The 16,020-nt window shown below is 41.3% G+C and overlaps 2 protein-coding genes across 2 annotated transcripts in view; both read left to right on the forward strand.

The window, feature by feature from the left end:
* The window catches only part of prkg2 (protein kinase cGMP-dependent 2), a 54,725-nt gene extending 39,837 nt beyond the window's left edge, over positions 1 to 14,888 (forward strand). The window contains exons 9-19 of the mRNA XM_049578496.1: positions 117 to 185; positions 699 to 797; positions 971 to 1,121; positions 2,797 to 2,933; positions 5,371 to 5,460; positions 5,758 to 5,899; positions 6,213 to 6,376; positions 6,567 to 6,689; positions 6,896 to 6,958; positions 8,973 to 9,039; positions 9,597 to 14,888. Of these exons, the coding sequence (XP_049434453.1) occupies positions 117 to 185; positions 699 to 797; positions 971 to 1,121; positions 2,797 to 2,933; positions 5,371 to 5,460; positions 5,758 to 5,899; positions 6,213 to 6,376; positions 6,567 to 6,689; positions 6,896 to 6,958; positions 8,973 to 9,039; positions 9,597 to 9,692 (1,201 nt within the window). The 3' untranslated portion in view covers positions 9,693 to 14,888. The remainder of the gene's footprint in view (positions 1 to 116; positions 186 to 698; positions 798 to 970; positions 1,122 to 2,796; positions 2,934 to 5,370; positions 5,461 to 5,757; positions 5,900 to 6,212; positions 6,377 to 6,566; positions 6,690 to 6,895; positions 6,959 to 8,972; positions 9,040 to 9,596) is intronic.
* cds1 (CDP-diacylglycerol synthase (phosphatidate cytidylyltransferase) 1) overlaps positions 1 to 16,020 on the forward strand; it is a 453,066-nt gene that overhangs the window by 377,974 nt on the left and 59,072 nt on the right. The gene's annotated exons all lie outside the window — the stretch shown is intronic.

Below are 16,020 nucleotides of genomic sequence, written 5' to 3' on the forward strand. Positions count from 1 at the left end.
CTGCCTATCGCAGCTTTAAAAACAAAATGCCCACCTTATCCTAAAATCATCCAAACAGTGAGAGGAGTCAGAAAAATGTGTGTTTATGTGTGTGATGATTCATCTGTCTCCTTCAGTGATGATGTCAGGTCGGCTAATATCATTGCTGATGAGAACGGGGTGGAGTGCCTCGTCATCGACAGAGAGTGAGTATGCTGACATTTGAAGTGAAGTTTTGTGGACACACACAGAATATTGTTCCCTCAGTAACAGGAGGTTGTTGGAAATATTTGAAATTATGACGAAAAGTCTGAGAAAATAAAGCTACAAATGTTTTGAGTGGTGACCTGTGACGCCGGGCTGCTTTTCTGAGCTTTGTTATTACTAAACACAGTTTTGTTGCCTGAATTATCTTTTTTTTCCAGTTTTTTTCCATAATCAATTTTGACAAATCTGTGAACGCCATCTGAAAATGCCAGTCCTGATATGTCCTCTGATTACCCTGCAGTCTAATGTGATCTACATAACATAATTAGATCTTCCATAGGAAACATACAAGGGGGTATTTCAGTATCTATCAGCTGCTGTCAGCAGTGTGTGAAAAATCTTTTTCCTTGCTCTGATTTCTTCCACGTCAGTAAAATCAAAGTCGGGGTTATGAAGCCTATCAGCCAACATTCCAGTGGTTGCACGGTTGATGTAGGTTGTTGTTTTTCTAGGACATTTGATCAGACAGTGGGCACCTTCAATGAGCTGCAGAAGTACCTCCAAGGCTACGTGGCAACACTTGATCGTGACGACAAGAAGAGACATGCCAGGTAGGTGCAGCGCCATGTGCTCAGGACGGAAGAGTGAATAAGAAGCTGGTGGGAAAAAAAAAAGTTTGCTCAGAATGAAACGTGGGTCCAAACAAAACTCATTTTTGAACCATAAACATTTCACTTAGAGTGGAAATATAAACATAACTCGTTCTCCCTCTGTCTCCGTCCAGGAGGTCGGTGTCACGTCACCAGAGCCAGCCGCTGTCCCCAGACGTCATCCAGCTGAAGGAGATGGTGTCAGCGTTTCCTTCATCCAGGCCCTTTGACCACCTGGAGGTCATCGCTACTCTCGGGGTCGGCGGGTTTGGACGAGTAGAACTGGTGAGACCCGAAGAAACAAATTATCATTGATTATTCATGTCGTCTACAACTAACAAACCATCATACAACCATATTAAAGGGTTAGTTAAGATCTTTTGAAGTCAGGTTGCATGAGGTACTTATTTATAGTCACATAGTTACCTACAGAGGATGTCAGTTGGTACCACTACAGGAGCTAAGCAATGTACTGCTGTGGACAGGGTTAGCAACAAAAAGTATTGTAGCCACATAAAAAAAGACCCACCTTAAAAAAAGTCTATGACAGTATAAGTGTATGCTTTATTTTAGGGCTGGGCGATACAGACAAAAATGAATATGTCAGTATTTTCTAGGAACTGGGCTACATGTTTTCAGTTGCAAAATAAAATGCAGAGACAGGGATTTTATTCCCCTGTTTGAAAATAATAGTTACACCTCCGAAACAGTAGTCATCAGTGGGGTTTCTGTGAAGTCCCGTAAATTTTAGTTGATTAAAAACACACATTAAACATGGCTTAATAGCAGCTTTTTAAACATTAAGTACAGAAATCAGCTACACTATAGCTTGCAGCATTCACAGACAAAGCCCTTGTCTTTATCTGGACACATTTTCCCCACAAATACAACATGCTAACGTTATTAGCACAAGCCTATGGCATTTTACACTGTATAAATTAGCCTAGCGACTGGTGGAGATTTCCTCTGCTCATATGAAGCCAGGATAAATCACACACAAGACTTAAAATGCTGTTTTTGTGGAGGCTTTATTGTCTTCACAATTTATTGTTTCTTATCTGTGGAATTAAAGTAAATAAAAGTTTCTACTGAGGGAAATGGTTTCAGCTGACAGAAACAGACAGGAGGTCTGCGTCACTGTGACGTGTAGTTACATTTCTGCGGAGGTGCACGTCATGTTACAGCTCTAAAAAGTGCTGCTGGAGAACTTGAGTCAGTGAGAGGGGCGGAGCTGTGTGGAGAGTGACAGAGGAGAGATAAACACTGGTATGTGTCATGTAACAAAACTTGACCCTATATCAATATTAACAGTGTTGTGTAAATTTATATCCTGCTTGAAAATATACCAATATATCGTACATAGTCGTGATAGCACCCAGCCCTAATACATGTAGAATATTTTCACCCCTTTATCGTACTGTCAGACAGTGATTTCTAATAGGGAAATGAAGCCATTATATCGTCTTTAATGCCAGACTCCATTGAGAAAAAGAGTGATTTAACATTGCTGAAAACAGGAGCTGCCTTACAAAAAATAAATAAATAAATTTTAAAAAAGAATTATATATATATATATATATATATATATATATATATATATATATATATGTATAGACCAATATATATTTTTTTTTGCTGTAAAATGTTTTGCGATATGCTGAATATTGCCGTAACTTATATTGCGATATATTGTGATTTATTTCTTTTTTCAACTACAAATAAAGGAAGAACTTTGTCACTGTCTGTTTCAGCTAATAAGATAAAGTTTTCAGTCTTTTTATCTCGCTTAAATAATTTTATTGCAGTAAAATTTTATTATTCTAGTAGGCCACCAAAAGTTTAATTTAATTTTGCAATATTCATAATTTATATAATTAAAAAAAACAATACTTGCCATGCAGAATATTGCCAAGTCTGTTGTCCATCTTGTGACATCCCACCCTGTTATTTCCGCCTGCAGGTGAAGGTGCAGGGCCAGGACGTCACCTTTGCCCTTAAAGTCATCAAGAAGAAGCACGTGGTGGACAACAGGCAGGAGGAGCACATCCACTCGGAGAGGAAGATCCTCGCTGAGGCTCGCTCGCCGTTCGTTGTCAAGTCAGTCCTCTTGCTCAGCGTCTGAACCCATTTCCATTTTTTATCCTATGATGAAGCTCTGCTCCATTAGTCTGAGAAAACAGTACGCTGCTTATTAGTTTTTGATGAGATCACAGTTGAGGCCTCGAGCAGATTACATCTTCTCAGTGGGGTAGAATGGCAGGGGATATTAAGATGTCTGCGACCAAAATGTAGTTATTTGTTATGAAACATTGCAGCGGCAGCTTTTCTTTGCCTTTCGTGAGATTACGATGATCCAATTTCACCATACGCAGCGGAAGAGACGCAGATATTAAAGCCATTCTTCACCTCCTGAAACGCTCCTCCTGTTGACCTCCTCTTCATACACCCCATGTGTTTATTTTACCTTTTTCATATGTTTTTACTATCATCTCTTCATATTTCTAATCTGTTTCCAAGACTGATGTAATGTGATCTAAGATTCAGGAGTATGTTAGGTGACAGTGTGGTGGAGCGGTTAACGTCCGCTCTGCTGTCTCAAGTGTCTCTGAGCGTGATATTGACTCTCTGTATGTCCTCCTGGGCTGCTATTAGCAATTTACTCTGACAGTATTACCACAAGGGTCAATTAAAGTCACATTAGTTCACAAATGAAGCAATAATTTGAGCAGTAATATCTTTAAATATATTATAGCACAGTGCAATAATAACCACTGAGGCTGCATTGATTCATTTAAGTGCCCTGCTTACTGGTTATGATCTCTCCCTGCTGCTTTCTATATGCAGTTTATCAGTTTACTGTTTAAGAGCAAGAAATCAAGCCAGAGTTAAGCTGTTTTTTTAACTAAATAAAACTAATGTGGACTCTTCAGGCAAGTGATTATTAAATGTGACTACTTTCTTAATTTCTACTTAATTTTCACTGATAATTAAATTACATAGAAAGAGATTAGTGAAAAAACTGCACCCTAAATATTTAATAACCAGTGAGACCACTAATTATATAACTAACCGGAACATGCTGATCGTAAATGATTAACAGGATCTCCGTGGATCCTTAAAGCTTCAATGTGTGGGGTTTATTGGCAGAAATGGAATATAACAAGTATGATTTCTTTAGTTATAATCACCTGAAAACAAGAATCATTGTGGTTTTGTTACCTTAGAATGAGCCGTTTATATCTACATAAGGAGCGGGTCCTTGTCCATGGAGTCCACCATGTTACACCACCATGTTTCTACAGTAGCCCAGAATGGACAAACCAAACACTGGCTCTAGACAGGGCCATTCACATTTTCACGTCAGCCACTGTAGTTAGCAGCCGCTTTGGGACAAGCAGCGTTTGTACGCACCGTTTTTTTGTTCATGAAAGTTCATGAAACTGCTTTTTTGTGTGTTTTTTTTTTTGTTTGTTTTGTTTTGGAGAGGAAGAGACCTCTGTAGATAATTCAGCTCGCTCCTTAACATCTGAAGTTATCAGACAAAAAGATAAGCGCACATTAGCAGGTGCCGGGCTAGCGGACGGTCTGCGACATGCAAAACAGCTTGGCGAAACGCTAACGCTAACGTGAAACTGCTTTATTCAGTGTTTCTACCAATTCTAATCACTTGGAGTCTCATTTATAAAATAATGTGTAGGATCTATACTAAAAAAGTTTGTACGGACAAAAGCCAAAGATAACGTGCACCAAAAAATATACAACAATTTCTATAATCAGGCTTCCACCTCACCATCTGCCTCACCAGTTCCCCATCTCCAAAATGAGCATGAGCCAAACTTTCTCCCATCAAGCCTGTTTTTACAGATCACAACTTTTGCGTGGGAAGTGGTGTACGCCTCTCTCAGGCCTCGTTTTGTGCCTACGCAATGTTTTGGTCTGTTTGTTTTGGAGAGCAAGAGACCTCTGTGGATAATTCTACTACCGGTACAAACCTCCTGATCACTGAAGGAATTTTAACCAGGAGAAGTTTCAGCTGGTTGCAATCTCCAATCTTCACCTCTATATGACATTAAATGTATATTTTAGTCCCCCTAAATCGTACACACTGGACTTTTAAAAGCCTTAAAACATCTTCGATTAAGTATTTGATATTCAAGGGCTAAAAAATGTCTCGAAATTTCTGAATTGTTGAAGGGGAGGCATAACACTCGATCTGGGGCAGAGTGAATATAAGCATCTATTTTTTTGGAATTAAAACTTCCATGTCCGTCCAACACATTCTCACTCCGACCTCGTCACATATTGACCTTTGACCCTGGACTCTCTACATCCAGGTAGGATGTGCAAGGTGAGCAACCAACACACCCAGGGTACCTACCTTGCATGTCGTATCTGGACGTGGAAAGTCCATGATCAAATGTCGATATGCGCAGTGAGAATGTCTTGGATAGAACATCATGGCTTTTGTTCTGTTTACATGAAGGTCAAACCTTTTATTCTCAAGTGCAACCTGCCTGTGCTCCTCTTCCTCCAGACTGTATCGCACGTTTAAGGACAACAAGTACGTGTACATGCTGCTGGAGGCCTGTCTGGGTGGAGAGATCTGGAGTCTGCTCAGAGACAGGTAGGAGAGAATTTTGAAAACCTCACAAAAACATTTAGCTCGCTGTCTCTAAAACACCATCCATTCCCCAGCATTGTCATTTTCTTACTGGCTTGCAGCGTACAGTGACAGTATTACTGTTAGGTTACCATTTAATGAGGGACTCGCAGGTCCAGTTGTCATAAATCACTGCCTGTAACTGTGTTCAGGTGCATCTGTGTAATGAGACCACTTTTTCTGCTTCACCGCCTCCTGAACAGCGTAGGGTCCGACCCCGCTTGTCAGCAAAAAGTTTAAATGAGGCTTTCTCGTCTTTAGGGGGAGTTTTGATGAGCCCACTGCCAAGTTCTGTGTTGGCTGCGTTACAGAGGCTTTTGATTACCTCCACCGCAAGGGTGTCCTCTACAGAGACCTGAAGCCTGAGAACCTCATGCTGGATACTGAGGGATACATCAAACTGGTGAGCGACTGAACATACTCTGGTCTGGGAAACAGCTGGCAGATGTTTCTCTTCAAATTCTTCTTAGATCTTTGTTGGTTTTGTCTGTTGTGACTCGGTGGTCTTGTCACAAATTTGCAGTGTACAACTGGTTGATAATCAAGGAAGTAATACAAAAAATAATTGTCCGTGGAAGTTTCATGGTCTATTAGAATGTATTAGTTAAAAGTTTTAGCCTATTCACTCGTAGTGTCCACCCTTAAGGTATTTTTTTGGGAAATAAAAGTTCCCTAGTTGGACTTTTTGAGTTAACTGATCGACTCTGTCTTCTCAGGTTGACTTTGGTTTTGCCAAGAAGATCAGATGCGGCCAAAAGACGTGGACCTTCTGCGGGACACCGGAGTACGTGGCCCCTGAGATCATCCTCAACAAAGGCCACAACTTCAGTGTGGACTTCTGGTCTCTGGGCATCCTCGTGTTTGAGCTCCTTACTGGCAGGTCAGTGCGTGCGGTCATGTCTGCTTCCAGTAATGCACCTAATGATCATCCTCCCTCTGGCTATCACTTCAGTCTCCTTCCTGATTGGCAGTAATCATTGATAGCTAACTTGAACGGAGTGCTGCTGAAAATGCTTCACTCCCGCTGACCTCAGCCATAAATATGTGTCTTTTTTTCCTCCACTCCACAGTCCTCCGTTCTCAGGGAGTGACCAGATGATGACGTACACTTTCATCTTGAAAGGCATCGAGAAGATGGACTTCCCCAAGAAGATAACCAAGAGACCCGAGGACCTCATACGCAAGCTGTGCAGGTACACCGGTAGAACGTTAAAAAAAATTGCTTGAAAATCCTCCAATTCACCACTTTTAGCCACATTTCTCAGAACAGAATCTGAACTGGCATGAAATGGCATCGTACATTCTGATTTTCAGTATTCGAACAAAGCAAGCAAAGTTACAGAAGAAGACACTGTCTTTGGGACAAAACAGTAACTTCAAACCTTGATCTACTTTACAGGAGAAATCCCTCAGAGCGACTGGGCAACCTGAAAAATGGAATAATTGATATCAAGAAACACAGGTAAGAAGGTCTGATTTATTCTGTAGCTGATCTCAGTGGGGAGATTAGCCAAGCTATTAGAGCTGATTGAACATTATGAATGTGGGCCAGCGGTTTATGACCTCAGCAATTAGATAACGACTGAACACACTGTACAAGAGCAGTGGGATGCACAACATAGTCAAATGAGAGAGAATGACATGCAGCAAAGGGCCAGTGGTCAGACTTGAACTCTGGCCGCCCCCACTGTGGACTCAGTCTATATGGGGCGCGTACTCTACCAGGTGAGGTAGAGGTCGTCTCCTAAAACAGCCTTTTCAATGCCTTTTGGCTTTTCTTACACTTGAAAACTAGCCTGGAAATCCAGACTCAAATCTAGAAAGATTTTGAGTCTGGCCCTCACCGATACACCCTTCCTACCCAAGGGGTGGCACTAACTGAGGTATTTCAAATGCCGCCGCATGCAATTGGATAGCACGATGGCCAATCAGAGCAAAAAACAAGGTGACGTATTCATTGCACTAAGCCCCATTTGTTTGCGGACCAGTGGAGCTAACTGATATATTATGCTTTTGCCGTATCCCGTCGGCAAAATGGCAAAAATGTAAGATAAGTGTAGTTGGCTTACTTTGGGACTCCTACGGAGCAGCACTATCCTCTTCATGTTACGCCCGCCCAGATTCAGCGGGCTCTGCTCGTCAGGGCCAGATCCCCGTGCAGAGCAAATTCAAATTTGCTAGGGGCGGGGCATCTGGATTTCCAGCTTACATGAAAACTGCATTTTAGGTCACTGAAAATGGACCTTTTGTAAATCCCCTTTCATAATGAAAAGGATGACAGCATGTTAACTAGAGAGCCAAACACCAGTATGGAAGTTTTACACAGTTTTAGAGGCAAACACAACTGTGCGAGGGGGTCTGATGCAGCGCTGAGGTACCATCCCCAGAACCACTGCCTTAGTTGCCAATTGTCAGTTGGCTATCTGCCAGTGTAGGCTAGTTGCCGTCTAGCTCTAGCTAACATCCAACACCAAGCCCATAACGGTCCCAACAAACCACATCAAAAGTGAAACTGCTCGACTCTGTCAGTAGGTAGGTAATGTTCACCGTGTGATGTCAGTAAACCTGTTAACACATGAATCCATAGGCTGCGTGCAGCTCTACAATAAAGTCAGAGTTTACCCATTTTAAATACTAAAAAAAACCCAAGAATTGGAAAATCAGGAGGCGAACTGGCACTTCTCCAGCTGCCAGTCCACTTTCAGTGCTTGAACCAGGGACCGTCCAGTTCTCAAGCCAAGTCCTTATGGACTAAACTACTGCTACTACTGGGCAAATGGCCGCTAACTAGAATCAAACAATTGAAAGGACATTGCCTTCGCAAATGGGACACCCGCTCTACCCACTGAGCTATTGGACACCCCTTTGGCAGGTCAGTGTTGATATTGTGGCAGGTATTTATAATAGAAATTAACGTATGGGAAACACAACACCTTTATTATTTTTATTAAGGGATGCACTTACTTGTATGATACACTGACATGTCTGATATGACAGATTATGTCAAAGCATGTGATTTGGAATCTTAGGCAAAATGCTTTCTGGTGTACACTACAATAGATAGATAAATAAATGAACATTGAAGAGTCAGAACTTTTTGTTTTTTTGTCTTTGATAACAGTAGTGATGGACAGTTACATAAGTTAAGAACTTCTTTTTAAAATACAAGAATGTGGAATTATCGGTTATCGGTATTGTGCATCTCTACCGATCTTTAGTTAAATGTATTGTTGACCTCAGGCCTTTAAACTGATAACTGCTCTTACTCATCATACTGGGCCTCCTTTTAGACCCAGGAACAAGAGGTCAAGGCAAATGTTCACAAAGGTTCCTCAAAGGTTCCTGAGTGGGATGTTGGTCAGGGACAGTCCTGCTGTCAAGCTTCAATTTTAAACATTTCTCCTTTGTGTGTTTGTGCTGGCTGAGTCAGATTTACTTACAGACATGTTTTTATCTGCTCCATAATGTGTCTGAAGGTGGTTTAACGGCTTCAACTGGGAGGGACTGAAGGCGAGGACTTTACCATCTCCACTGAAAAGAGAAGTAAGTGCAGATATTTATTCAAACGTGTAAAACTAGAAGTCTTTACAAGTTGTAATTCAAAGCAAATATAATGAAGAGCACAGAAAGAGATTTGCCCTCATTTCTTGCAAGACATGTTGCAGCTAAAAACACCACGGCACAAAGTGTATGTGAATATAAACAATTAAAATACCAGGATTAGATTATTCTATTGAGCTTTGAAGTCTTGCATGAGCGTGTCTTGGTGCAGTCAGCTTTACCCCTTTATCTTTTGTCTCGTTCACATTTTATTAGGTTTACAATAAACACATGTGGAAACAAAGTGGAACAAACATTCATGATTCTGCTGACTTCTGCTGTGCACATGTCAAAGAGGGCAGCAGATGTATCAGTGAACCCCGGGTGGTTGATTTCTAGTGTTCCTCAAGGTTTCTCAGAGGAGGGTATCAGTTGAACATTAACTACGAGAATGAGCGTCAAAATAAGAACTGACTGACTGACAGCACTGTTAGTAATCGAGGAGGTATCTTAAGAAATCAGTCTCTCACCGTTGCGTTCTTCGTTGTCTTCTCTTCCAGCTCACTGGTCCAACAGATCACAGCTATTTTGACAGCTACCCTCCAGATGAGGACAGTCCTCCTGATGAGCTGTCTGGCTGGGACATGGACTTCTGAGACCTCCTGCTCCATCTTTCCATTGTTGTCCTTCCTTTGTACACCCTAACAACCGAAACTAATGGGCAAAGTGGGTTTTCAGGTGACCTCACATCACCTCTGGCAGCCGTGGTGGAGGTTGTCACGTTCTGGGCGACTGTAGCTGAAATTCGCTGGTTACTTTATGAAGTTATGATTTGGGCATCTTGACAGAAATGAAGAGTTAAAGGAGAATTTTCCGTTGAGTTTGTTTTGTTAACATCACTGTCATTTTGGATAATAAATCTGATTGGCACTCCAGTGAATGAGGTACAGTTTAGAAGTAAAGCAGCAGTAGCACGTTAGCTTAAAAGCTAAAATCCATAGTACGAAAAGCTACTGAGGTTCTCCACAATCTGCTTCTGAGAAATGCTGCACTTCTGTGTTGCACTTAAATCCACAACAGCCGGCAGGGTGTGTGGGTGGGAAGCCAGTGAGGGATCAAGTCTTTGGATGGCAGGGAAACTTGTGCAAAGCGAGTAAGGCATGTATTAAAAAAACAACAACAAAAAAGCACATGTGTGCGTGACTTTGGAGATCAGTAAAAAGAATCAGCTCAGCTCATAATCGATTCCAAAATAATAACAACCTACAAGTCCTGAAAAAAAAAACATGTTTTTAAATTCTGCAGTTGGGATTTGGACTTCATGCGCTTCAGGCTGGAGTTCCAGTTAACGACCATGCAAAGTGTTTACAACATGGTGGACCACAACTGGTGCTCAAAACAAATCAAAAGGGGCCAATGTTGTCCAATTTACAACTCAATTTGGAGAAAAAAATGTTGGCATTGTACATTTCTGCAAACCACGGATATGTTACATTTGTACTTTAGTATGTAGAAGATACACTGAAAGTTGAAACTACTTGTCTTTACGTTTCTACGTTGCTGTGGTTAAAATGTAGTTAGGCTTAGGCACAAAAACCATTTGGTTATGGTTTGGAAAAGATTGTGTTTGGCTTAAAGTACCCTGTTTTGGTTGCACTATCCCCGCTGGAAACACAGCAACATCTCTGTAAAAAAACAGCCGTTTTATCGTGGCGCTATCCCCAGTGGAGAAACATTGACGAGATGCTAAATAACACACGTTAAGTGGTTAAAAATCCACTGGAAATGCAGCGATGATTTGCTAAAAACAACCAGTTTTATTGTTTGTCAGTTGCAGAAAGTGGTCTGCATCTTGGCAGGCATCTTGCCTAAGTGACACACCATCCACCCTCCCCTCCACCTCCCAATGACAAAGTCAGCTCATATACTACGTCACTTTAGAAACACTGATATGATAGGGATGAAACATACAAATGAAGCATACATGTGGTTTGCAGAACAGACCCTTTTACAGTTAGTAAACAGTGCTTAGCTGGAGGCAAAACAGTTCTCCGTGGAAATTAGCTAGTGAGTTCTGTTGGCTTGTTTCAGACAATGGAGGAAGATGATGTGAGTGGTGCATTTAGAAATACTCATTCAGAGTGGCAGAGCGCACTCTGGACACTCTGTCTGTGGAGACGGAGCAGCAGAGCACCATGTGGAGTGATGTACGATAATTTGACCATTTCATGAATGTGTGGTTGTAACCAGTATGCTGGAGTTTTTTTGTGAGCCCTGAAGGCATCTGTTCCCATGTGACATGTTTCCAGCCAATCACACTTTGCTTAGTTAGCATGAGATACGGGTGACGTTTGTCTCTGAACAATGAGCACAATTGGCTGAATGGTCAGCTGTACCCGCCCCACGAGGCGCTAGACCCGTCAGGAAGTCGAGTGAGAATGAGATTCAAAACAGAAGAAGAAGAAGAGGAAAAACAGAAGCAAGGAAAATGGAAAAAAAAGTAAACACTAGAGTGACTATATTTGCCTATAGTGCATCAGTAGGATTGTTATTTTGGTTATGACGGATGTACGATAATTTCCCTCAAAATACGGTCATTTTGAGTCTCTGGTACGATAATCCTACATTTCCCATCTGGCAACGCTGGCTCTCACTCAGTGGATGGATGATGTCACGGGAAGCCAATCTTACAAAGGAGGACCACACTTGTTTGTTTTGCTATGGAAGCTAACGTTAGCTAATGTGCTAAAAAGTTAGCGTTGCAGAGAAATCCAGTATTCCTCTTAATCCCTCCCCAGTTTCTGATGAGGTGGACATGATAACCCTTAATACACATAACCTTATTCATCCCTACAACAGGAAATACTTTCTCCCTAACCTGATATGAAGTGTGCGCTGCACATGTGAGCATTTTTGATGATGGCCTCCGTCCAGTTCTTTGGTCTTATCACATTTAACCATCTTTGTTTTTGTTGACGGGCAGTGGCGGCTGGTTTTGAGCCATGACTCCTTCTATTCTGGCTCCCAATAACACAACAAGACAAACACATTTTAACACTCCTGTGTGGCTACAGCCCTGTGGGGGAGAGGCAGGTTTTGCCTTGAGGCTAATAAAATTACATCATTGTGACATCAGGGTTAAAAGGGTCTATTGTACAATGGCAGCATTTTCTTCTGGCCACTGGGCCGCCAATTTAATCATTCAAGTGACAGTGTGGTACATGATGACATTTTCACCACACGCTGTGCCATTGACAGAGTGAAGCAACTTAACAAATGCAACATTAGATGCTTTTATCTTTGCTGTAGTTTCAAAATCCATAGAGTTATTAATTACAGCTTTAGCTTTGCAAAGCTAGCCTGCAGGCGAATTACTCAGGCTTTTTCTCATACTGCTTTGGTGGGAGTCCTGTGTCACAGTATCATGTTTTCAAATTCCTTAATCAGTCTACGCCCAAGTAATAATCTTTCACAGATACCTCTAAATGATTGTTTTCAGACACTTTTCTATGGGCCCTCATGACGGCTCCAGATGTGGTTGGTGGGGAATATTTGTGATGCAGCTGCAGAGTCTTTATATCTTACAGCTGAGGGGATTTTGTGATGACATGTGCAATTTGTTTACCGCTGTAGAGGAATGGAGGTGTGTGGGGAGGAGATATGTGTGGAGATGACACTGCAAAAATACAGGCAACTCGAGAACAAACAGACTCGGGAGAAGAGACTCTACTTATCTGCTTAGACGGCGTCTAACCACAGTGCACTCCTGTCCCACACATGAAACATTCGTGCTAAGAAGCATCAAGAGTTCCTACATGAAGAGTTCCTTCCCCACTTCACTTATAGAGTGTGAGCATCCCGCGGCATGGTGCCTGACCTGAAGAAATATTTACCTTTTTGAAGCTGAGTCAACTCTGTGGTTCCCAGCTTCTTAAGGAGAAAGGGTTCTGCTCGGTCTGAGGCGTTGATGATGTGAGGAGGAGGAGCAGCGAAGAGGCCAAACAAGGCTTCGGGTTAAAAAAAACACACGTACTTTCCATTTTTAAACACTTGAGGTTTACAGTAAATCGACTGTGTACCATGTGTTTATGTATATACTGTATACTGTAAAGCACAAGCATCAAAAATACACAATTTATACAACCCAAGCTACTTGTTCCTTAATGTAAACCTTAAAAACTGGGTGAGTGAATTTTGTAAATATCGCATATACGTGTATACATTGACTGGTGAATGTGTGTGTACAGTATGTACAGTGTGTGATAACGTCTGTGTATGGAAGCACCTGATACTCCTGGAGAAGCTGTGGCCTTAAGATAATGACTACTGATTCCAGGATGCAGCTGTGTTTGTTAAATATTTCAGATAGAGTCTGTGTTTTCTCTTAAATTTGACTTTTTGTAATTGAATCAAATAGTTTTCTTAGATTGGTTGATTAAAATGTTATTTTATGCCACGATAGATATTATTATTTCTTTTATTTTCATACCGACATGTGCAGACCTTTGCCACTGTGGACATTTTGACTTGTCAGACACATCTATAATAGCTGCACTGTGTTCATTATCAGACCTGATAGCTGATCTGAATTGCCACTTCATTCAGCTCTATAGTATATTCATCCTGACATCATGTTCATGTTTGCCAATTTCTATTGGCAGGATGTCATGTTTCGTTTTGCCGTTACCAAACAGTAGCAAGTGATTTAACAGTTTTCACAAAAAAATAGAGGACAGTACTTTTTAAAGTACCCACAACTTTTATAACTGCATCAGTGTCATCCATGCTTTACTTTCGCTGCGAATTTTCATCCATGAAGCTAGCTATATGGCTGACTGTAAAAAAGAGAACTCATACACTCTGATCAAACTCAGAGGGTATGAGTTCTCTGCACATGGTTCTCAACATTGAGGTGGCTGAACTGGCAGCTAGTAGCTAACGCTGCTAACGCCATAAACAGCACTAAAAACAACACATTCTCACTCCGACCTTGTCACAAGCCATGTTTCCATCAGCCTGTTTATATGCGCATCTAGAAGTATTGCATCGGAAAATTATGATGGAAACGCCAAAATCGGAATTAAAATCCCCTGAAAAAATCCCTAAAATACGCTCGCTTTAGCTGGGTTTTGGTTGATTCGAAAAAATGTTGATGCGCAAAACGGGGGATGGAAACAGTTATGTTCGAATTAAGTCTGACGTAGCACACCTCTCTCCATGGTGATATCCACACTCCGGGTCGGGAAGGCGGTAATGCATTTACAAGCTGGTTGCCAACCGCCAGAAAACATAGAAGAAGAAGAATGCAAGACTTGTTTTGTTTCCGGTTCTGTGGAAAACTCGCGCAAGTTCGTAGTTTTCACCAAAGTCTGTACATTTAATGGAAACACACAGGATTCGTATTTCTTTTAATGCACTTTTCCCAGTGATTCAAATCACTTTTGGATGGAAACATAGCTACATATTGACATTTGGTCATCGACCTTCCACCTCCAGATACGTTGTGAAAGGTACCCTGGGCGCGTTGTTTTTTGACTAGTAGCGTCAAGTGGGGCTGGAAAGTGTCGCATTTCGATGACTTCAAAGTGAGACCGGTACAGACACACACACACACAGGTAGTCTGTCTTTATTCTCTGCTTAGGAAGCCAATTCTCCACTATATCTTAGTAGTGATTTGCTGCTATATTAATGCTCTGAATTCGGCATACTGTACAGAACCTTTAACCCTGCCTAGAAAGCTTTGCTTGGCTGATAGTTTTTCCAAGGAAACAACAGCCACCAATGAGCAAACACACTTCCTGTTTGAATCACTGAAGAAATCTGTGATTGGGATTACAGAGGACTGCATCAAGGCTAGCCACGATCCAGATATTGAGCATGCTGGCTCACATTATTAATGTCATCATGCTTGTTTTACTGCAGTGACGAGTCAAAATGTCCGCCTCGAGAACTGCTTAATTTGTGTGGATTCATGACTGAACTGTACCTCAAAATAAAGTTTTACAAAAACAGATATGGAGTCACACTGTTCTTACCCTCAAAATGGATTTATACCTTATTGAACATTGTTAGCTCTGCAAGATATCAAATGTCACTAGGTCTATGTTTTAGCATTGGAAATCAAATCTGAAAAACAGGCATTTACATGACTTAAAAAAGCCTTTGAATTTATGCACACTTTAGGCAGTAACAAACACATACAACTGTGCAACTGCGTGCAGTCCTGCAAAATGTGTAAATAAAATGCAAATGTTGCCTTTTTTAAGCAGTCGGTGGAAGTAAATCAGCAATTATACTGTACATAGAAATATGCCTGTATGTTTTGCTACTGAATTTTTATAAATATTGATCTTGTATTTTTTGCTGTGACACCTATGTAAGACAACCGCCAAGCAACGCTGCATTTCCAGCGGCATTTGTGGGTGTTTTTCAACGAAATGTTGCTGCGTTTTGAGCTGTTTGTGCAACTGAACGTGTGTTTTTTTCATCCATCATAGATTTGATTGTTTCCAGCAGCGTTAGTGCCATCAAATGTGGATGTTATTAGTGAGTGGTCACTGCATTTCCGGCAGCGATTGTGCCAACAAACATGGGTGTTTTTCAGTTGGTCATCGTTTTGATTGTGTCCAGCAGCATTTGAGCCACAAAATGTGGGGATTTTTAGTGAGTCAATAATTTGACTGTTTCCAGCTGTGTTTGTAGTGAGTTGTCACTGCATTTCCATGGGTGTTTGTGCCACAAAACATGGATAGTTTTCAGCCAGTTGTTGCTGCATTTCCAGCAGCAACTGTACCACCAAACATGTTTTTTGTTTTAGTTGGTCATCGCCTTGATTGTGTCGAGCCGCAAAATGTGGGCGTTTTGGTGAGTCAATAATTTGATTGTTTCCAGCAGCGTTTGTGCCATCAAACGTGTGTTTTTTAGTGAGTTGTCGCTGCATTTCTAGCATTGATTGTGCCACCAAATGAGGGTGTTTTTTAGTG

This window comes from Epinephelus fuscoguttatus, linkage group LG6 (genome assembly GCF_011397635.1).
Source record: "Epinephelus fuscoguttatus linkage group LG6, E.fuscoguttatus.final_Chr_v1".
NCBI classification, from domain to species: domain Eukaryota; kingdom Metazoa; phylum Chordata; class Actinopteri; order Perciformes; family Serranidae; genus Epinephelus; species Epinephelus fuscoguttatus.